Source organism: Sciurus carolinensis, chromosome 11 (genome assembly GCF_902686445.1).
Source record: "Sciurus carolinensis chromosome 11, mSciCar1.2, whole genome shotgun sequence".
NCBI lineage: Eukaryota > Metazoa > Chordata > Mammalia > Rodentia > Sciuridae > Sciurus > Sciurus carolinensis.
This window is the reverse complement of record NC_062223.1, coordinates 73,438,431-73,446,906: the sequence shown is the minus strand read 5'-3', so window position 1 is coordinate 73,446,906 and position 8,476 is coordinate 73,438,431. Positions and strand designations below refer to the sequence as shown.

Here is an 8,476-nt window from a genome sequence, read left to right as displayed (position 1 = left end):
TCCGAAGATTTAGACTTTGAGAAAATTCTTTCTAAATTTAGGGAGGCCCAACTTAGCGAGACCCTATCTCAAAATTAAAAATAAAAAAGGACTGGGGATACAACTCTGTGATTGAGTGCCCCTGGGTTCAATTCCTGGTGCAAAAAAAAAAAAAAAAAAATCTGTCTAATGTAGACCTTGCAGTCTAGATCAACAGTATTCCCCTACACTACTTACAGCAGTATAAAAATATTTTAATACAGTTTTTACTTTCTGTTCAAGACAAAGAAAATATTTCCAGCAGTAAAGGCTATTAGCAAAAGAAAATAATAATGAATGAAACTTAGCATACTGAAAGTATGCTAAAAGAAATCAAAGTTGAGCCAAACTCATTCATGCAGTTTATATATAATAATACTGACTTACAGATATTTATTTTACATATTTGATTATAATAAAATATATTTTATTTTTTTCAAGTTATTCCAACTTTGACACAAAAGAGCTATTTTAGTTGATACTGATATCCCTTTGACATGTACCCATTAATGTAGGACTTCACTTATTTCTTTATTGTTTTGTTTTGTTTTAGCATGCCCTTGCTCTCTCATGTTATTAGTTGCTCCTGGATCATCTTCTATATTGCCTGCAAAACCCTAGGTTTCTCTAGGTAGTCTTTATTTTTTTTAAGAATGGTGTATGAAACCAGGACGTGGGTGCTGGATATGCTTCTTGATAATAGGGTGTATTTGATTTCAGTCCTTTCTCATCTGACAAAGAAAGGGAAGATATACGTGCATAGTAACCTGTCCATACACACAGGAATATCTATAAATATTCCTCTATGTAGCCATCTCTATCTACATCAAGCAGTATGAGTTTATGCTGACATCTCCAAGTATGATCCACTAACATATCCATTTTTCTATCACCCTTCACTTACCTATAAATGCTGACCCCAACTTTGTTTACATTATCAACTATGTATAGAACTGTTCATATTTAGTATACAAATATTTCAATATCAGAATTATATTCTTGGTATAAATCATTTGTCATTTATGTAATTTGTAAATATCCTGGACTGTGGCTTGTATTTTATTCTCTTTTTTAATCAATTCTTTTTGGTTAAACATGACAGTAGAATCCATTATGATATAATTATACAAGCATGGAATATATTTTATTCTAATTAGGATTCTGTTCTTGTGGCTATACATGATGGTGCTATTCATTTTGGTATTTTCATATACGTACACAGGAAAATCATGTTAGATTAATTTTACCATCATTCCTATTTCTATCCCCCTTCCTTTCCCTTCATTCTCCTTTGTCTAATCTACCAAACTTCCCCCCCACCCCCCAACTGTGAGTTAACTTCCACATTATCAGCAAAAACATTTGACCTTTGGTTTTTGGGGACTGACTTACTTCACTTAGCATGATCGTCTCCAGATCCATCATTTACTGGCAAATGCCATAATTTCATTTTTTTCCCTTCATGGCAGAATAATATTCCATTGTGTATATATGCCACATTTTCTTTATCCATTCATCTGTTGAAGGACACCAAGGTTTGTTCCATAGCTTAGCTATTGTGAATTGAGCTTCTATAAACATTGATGTGGTTGCATCATTGTAGTATGCTGATTTTAAATATTTTGGATATATACCAAGGAATGGGAGAGCTGGATCAATGATGGTTCCATTTCTAGTTTTTTGGAGAATCTCCATACTGCTTTCCAGAGTGGTTGCATCAATTTGCAGTCCTACCAACAATGTATGAGTGAACTTTTTTCCTGCATCCTCACCAACTTTAATTGTTATTTGTATTCTTGATAATTGCCATTCTGGCTGGAGTGAGATAAAATCTCAGGGTAGTTTTAAGTTGCATTTATTTAATTGCTAGAGAATATAAACATTAAAGTGATAAATTCCTCTGTAAAAACTGATTTAGCTGCATCCTACAAGTTTTGGTACATTTTGTCATTATTTTTTTAAAACTAGAAGTACCAAAGTAAAAATGTATCTAATTATTTCCTAACAGTTTGACTTATTTTTTTAGTAATTTATTATTTAAAAACATTCTATTTACTTTTGACATTTTTGTGCGTTTCTTACATGGGTGTTTTTGTCATTCTTGTGTTTTATTTTATTTATTTAATTTTTTTATGTGTGTGTATATTGTTACTGCTCTCTAATCTTATCCTGTTGTGGTTCAAAACTTCATTTTATTTATAGTATTTCAAATGTATTGAGGTTTTATTTGTGATTTAGCATATGTTGTATCCTAAAGAATATTCCATGTGTGCTTGAGAAAAATGTGTATTCTATTGTTATTGAGTGGGATGATTTACAGTGTTGATCATGTTTTCTATTTCATTATTGGTCTTCTGCCTAGTTCTAGATATCATTTATAGCAGCATATTAAAGTCTGAACTATTATTTTCAATTGCTTGTTTCTCCTCTGTCAGTTTTTGCTTCACATATTTTGATGGTCTGTTAACACATGCATACATGCTTTTAATTGTTATGCTTTCCTGATGGATTGGTCATTATATCACTACATCATGACCTATTTTATCTCCTACCATTTATTTTTTGCTTAAAGCCATGTCCAAGGAGAAGTATCCCACCAATTGCACTAGGTGAAATCAACTTCTATGGCGCTGGGAAGGAATGTGTAGAGTTATAGCACTGAGGCCTCAGAGAAGGAAGCCTTCAAAGAAACAAAAAGTTATTCTGTTTTTAATCTGTTGTGATACATTGCAGGTTTTTGAAAATAAATAATCTGCCTTGGCCATTAAAGGAAATTTATTGGCTCTCCTATTAATAAAGGTGTTGACTTGGTTTTGTATAAGAATTTCTTAACCAAATGGTGTCATTGAAGACAATTTTGTCTTTATATTTGGATTTGTGATTCTGTACCTTGTCTTGATCCTAAAGTTGGCCCCCTGACACACACATGGACCCAAAATGCCTTGAGTAGCATTCAACTTTAGATGCTTCCTCATCTAAGAAAAGTGCCTATGAGTAAATGACTTAAGATTGATTTTGATTAGATGTGAAGGCCTGATCAGACCAAAGAGAATATTTTATTATATATGCACAGGAAAAAAAATTGTGAATTTGGTGGAGATAATGTAAACATTTGTATGGAATGGTGGAGAAGATAGAATCAGTTTAAGGATGGTGCTGCTCATGCTTGCATTCAGTGCTTTATTTCTTAAGCCTCATGTTTTCCTAGGGAGGTCCACAGAAACCTCAACTTGGTAATATAGTGATTATTTCATTCCAAAAAGTCACATCAAAATAGAGACTCTACAATATTTACATGTTTGACTTCAAAATTAGGTTGAAATTATTTCTCATTAGAGAGTTCAGAAGAAAAATGTCTGTAAAATTGGTAGTATACATGATTCCTCAATTTGTTTTGCATACATAACATCTAAGAGCCTGGGGCTATAGCTCCATGGTAGAGCACTTGCCCAGGATGCATGAGGCCTGGGTTCAATCCACAGCACCACAAAAATATAAAAATAAAACAAATAAATAGCATGCATGGAGTTGTTCTTGCAAACTGAAATCCAGAAATAATTATTTAAAAATTAGTATATTTGATAACTTACTATTTACAAGACCGGGTTACAATGCCTCAAAGAAGTTTAATTCCTGTCTCATATCTACTTAATGGAAATACAATTTTTATATATATATTTAGTTGTATCTGTACACAATAACTTTATGTTGTTTATTTATATGTGATGCTGAGGATCAAACCCAGTGGCTCATATGTAATAGGCAAGTGCTCTACCACTGAGCTACAACCACAGCCCTGGAAATACGATTATTATTCTCATTGTGTAGATAAGAAAATTGTGACATAGAAATGATATATAAGATACCCACAATCACAAAACTAGAATATGACAAACCAGGATATGAACACCAGCAGTCTTATTCCCGGATTGAAATTTTAGATATTTGTCTAAATATCTAGGTTTTTTTTTTTTTTTTTTTAATTATACATTTGAAAGTTTGGTGGTGAAAGTGGAATATTCTTATACAGAAAACATTTTGGATAAAAGATCAAGTTTCTGTGTTTTTATGTTAATCAGGGAATACTCAAAGCAGTTATAGTAGGAAAAAAAACTATCCATGAAGAGAAATCGTGACACTTAAAGAAGAATACTTTGATACTAAATAAAGTGTTTGAAATTGAATCAGCCAGTTTCTTCTAGATGTAGAAGGATGGTAGAATTGGGTCACATAATCATATTCATATGGAGAAACAGTTATCTGGTTATACACCATCAAATACAAATGACATTAAATGTGTGTTTTATCACCGCTTGTTGATGTTTATTTCCATACCTCTTAATTTGCTTCTGTGCTCCTTGGACTTTTCTGTTCCTGAAGCAGGATCTAGGAGTTTGTGAGAAGTCTCTGAGGGCTTTAGTCCCACAGCCTATGTCAAGATTAAAATTGATGTCCCATAGGTGTGAGAAAACTGATATAAGCATAACTTACAGGCTCTACTCAAAAAGGGGAGTCAAGTCCTGGGCTGTCTGATGTTTTGTGGAAGACTGAGGTGGATCAGCTCTTGACATCTGCTGTGTGGATGTGGCAGTACACAGAGAGATATTTGGGCTATGCAGGTCAAGACTAGACTGTGAGACCAACCTGTACCAAGCAGACAAGAAATGTAGGTGTTAAATTGTAAGACATTTTGTGTCGTCATAATATATATGATTTATGCATGCATTAAATCATAAATATAAAAACAGTTATGTATGAACTCTCTCATAAAGATATAAGCCATAATATCCTATCAATTGCATTATATTATTTCAATTTCTATAGGAGTAAATGCAGTGAGTCTAACTGAGAACATGTGTTATAGTGGACTCATAGGTCAACCTTAAGTGAGCCCCAGGGGCTTGATAGCATTGGCCTTGCCATGGTTTTTCTACCAGACAATGATGTTTTTTAATTTTTATTGGCACATTATAGTTATACAAAATAGTAGGGTTAGTTCTGAGATGATCATAAATGCTTATAACATAGTTTGCTCATATTCAATTCCCAGTACTTGCCCTTTCCCTCCACTCCTCCCTCCCCTAATCCCCTGCCTCTATTCTACTGGTTTCTTTTTATTTATTTACTCAAATGGGTGCATTATAGCTATATATAAGTTGAAGTTCACCATAATGCATTCATACGTGCACATAGCATAATATGATCAATTTCATTCTAGAGTTGCTTTCCTTTTTCACCCCTCCTCCTTGCCCCTATTCCTCTTCCTCTTCTCCATTGTTCCCCTTTATATTTTCATGAGAACTCCCCACCTTTTTTAAGTCTTTTTTTTTTTATCTATAACTTCTGCATATGACAGAAAACATTTGACTCTTGATATTCAGAGTCTAGCTTATTTCACTCAGCATGACATTCTCCAGTTCCGACCATTTACTTGCACTTCACATGATTGCATTTTTTCTTTATGGTTAAGAAAAACTCCATTCTGTATATAGGTATACAACATTTTCTTTATCTTCTTCTCTGTTGACAGGTACATAGGCTGGTTCCATAATGTGGCTACTGTGAATTGTGTGGCTGTAAGCATTGGTATGCATGTATCACTATAGTGTGCTGATTGTGATGCTTTTGGACAAATACTAAGGAGTGAGATGTATCATATGGTGATTACATTCCCAGTCTTTTGAGGAATCTCCATACTGCTTTCCAAGTGATTGTAACAACTTGTTGTCCTACCAACAATGTGTAAGAGTACTTTGTTACCACAGCCTCATCAGCAATTACTGTTATTTCTATTCCTGATGAGTGCCATTCTAACTGGAGTAAGATGAAATCTCAGTGTTTTGATTTGCTTTCCCTTAATTGCTAAGGACGTTGACTGTGTTTTCTTTTGAGAAATATGGTTTTTTTAACATTAGTGATTGGATTATTTGAGTTTATTTAAAAAAAAATATTCTGGAAGTTAAACTCTGTCATAAGAGCAACCAGAGTATCTACTTTTTATTGAACACAATGCACATTGCACCAATTGCTTTCTCTATGTTGGGATAAACTCAAAAGGATGGTGAATTTATTTATATTTTTCACCTGAATATATTCCTTGTATTGAAAAAAAAGAGAATTTTAAAAGTTGTTAGAAAATGAAGCTATGCCAAGATTGAACACAATGGTGGCTAGGCTTGATTTTGAATTATAACTACAGTTTCACAGGTCCCAGGAAAATTCTCTTTATTTCATTCTAAATAGCTTGGTTCATTTGTAGTATTTTGAAGTTGTTAATTTAATTTATCTTTCTCCATTCCCTTTGGACTACTGCAGAAGTTGATTCCTTCTCCATTGAGGCACTGCTATCCAAGAAAACTTAAACAAAACAAAACAAAATAAAACCTTCAGAAGTGCCCAAATCATTTGAGCTGCCAGGGTTTGCTTCTGTCTACACTTCTAGTTCCTGGAACTGGCAGAAGGACTGACCAAGTAAGTATGGGCTTCCTAACAGAGGTAAAATTAACACAGGTAAAATTAACACTCTCCTGAGAGTACCTGATGTAGTCATGGACAGGAGTGTGTTGATGCCAGCCCTCCTTATGCCTTTCCTGACTGGTCCTCCCTGTAGTCTGCATGTCATCCACAATAGTGATTTCCACTCCCGGTCAGGCATCTCGAGTAGCCAACAGTTGAGAAGAACATCCAACTGTGTTTTTTGTGGTCTGTTTCAGCGAGTGTAAGAAGTTATTGGGCTCAGGTCAGAGCTTTTCTATGTATCACTATGTCTGTCAATAATGAGCAGTCAGAAGAAGAATTTAGGTTTTGAGTGTGGGAATGCCTATATACCTGGGTTTATGGTTTAGTTTGATTATGGACTGCCTAAAGGCGTTCTTGACTTTCTCTGTAGTGTCGTCATTTTGTGCCAGAGTCGCTCACCAAAGAATGTCTTCGCAGAGTTAAAAAAAATGCTATTTTCTTCAAAAGGGAGCTGAAAAGTCTAATTATTGGAAATCTGCTCCAAGTTTGCAGCAAACCTCCATGTTCACAGCTAGAATGCAGTCAACAGGCAGAAGGAAAACTCTGAATTTGACCATATCCTGAGCTATTCAAATTGCCAAGAGGATGTTTGTACAGACTTCAATAGCAGGCCTGTTCTCATGGAAAAGGTGACTTCAACTCTGCTGAAACACAGGGCCAGCAATTTATGTGTCATCACCTTCTTCCTCTGACCTTCCTCTCTTCTTTTTTGCCCCCAACAGGAGGAAGAACATCACCTATTCTGCCCAGGGTAGGATGTTGTACCATAACAGGAGTGTTTTTCACCCGACCACATTTTTTCTCATTGGAATCCCAGGTCTGGAAGAGGTCCATGCCTGGATCTCTCTGCCTTTCTGCTCCATTTATCTTGTGGCTTTCGTGGGCAATGCCACAATTCTGACAGTCATCAAGGCAGAGCAATCTCTCCGAGAGCCCATGTTCTACCTGCTGGCCATCCTTTCAACAATTGATTTGGCCCTTTCTACGACCTCTGTACCTCGCATGCTGGGTATCTTCTGGTTTGATGCCCATGAGATTAACTTTGGAAGTTGTGTCGCTCAGATGTTTTTAATTCACACCCTCACTGGCATGGAGGCTGAAGTCCTGATGGCCATGGCCTTTGACCGTTACGTGGCCATCTGTGCTCCTCTCCGCTACACAACCATCTTGACATCTCGGGTGCTGGTGGGTATCAGCATGTGCATAGTAATTCGCCCAGCTCTGACTGTATTTCCCTTCATATATCTCATTTACCGCCTACCTTTCTGTCAGGCTCCTGTAATGGCCCATTCCTACTGTGAGCACATGGGCATTGCCAAATTGTCCTGTGGAAATATCCATATCAATGCTGCCTATGGACTCTTCGTGATCTCCCTCTTTCTTCTGAACCTGGTTCTCATCAGCATCTCTTATATGTACATTCTCCGTGCTGTCTTCTGCCTCCCATCACAGGATGCACGGTTAAAAGCTCTAAGCACGTGTGGTTCTCACGTGGCCGCCCTCTGTGTTTTCTATGTTCCAGCTCTTTTCTCTTTCCTTACTCATCGATTTGGACACAACATACCACAGTACATTCACATTTTGGTTGCAAACCTCTACTTGGTTATTCCACCTTCCCTTAATCCCATTATTTATGGTGTTAGGACCAAACAGATACGAGAGCGAGTGCTTCGTGTGTTTACTAAAAGATGAAACTCTGTTCCTTTTCTAAGAATTTTGAACCTTCTTGGGAGACTCATGTCCTTGCCTTATTGACTTTCTCCTGTTCTTTCCCTTTTTACTGCCAAAGTGCAATAGAAGTTGGTTTGTTCCTGGCAATAGACAAACGGATTCAGAGTCTTGTAGACACTTCATTGCATCGCAAGTTGAAAGACTGATGAGTATCCTGAAAGGAATATCCTGGGAAAAAGTTGTGTGACCTTTGCCAAATGACTTGGGA

General features: G+C 36.1%; 1 protein-coding gene across 1 annotated transcript; it reads left to right on the top strand.

Moving 5' to 3' along the window:
• The first annotated feature begins 7,293 nt into the window (after positions 1-7,293).
• On the top strand, positions 7,294-8,229 carry LOC124959936 (olfactory receptor 52J3). The gene has a single exon (XM_047518427.1). It carries the CDS (start codon positions 7,294-7,296, stop codon positions 8,227-8,229), a length of 936 nt encoding a protein of 311 aa, XP_047374383.1.
• Positions 8,230-8,476: the final 247 nt, after the last annotated feature.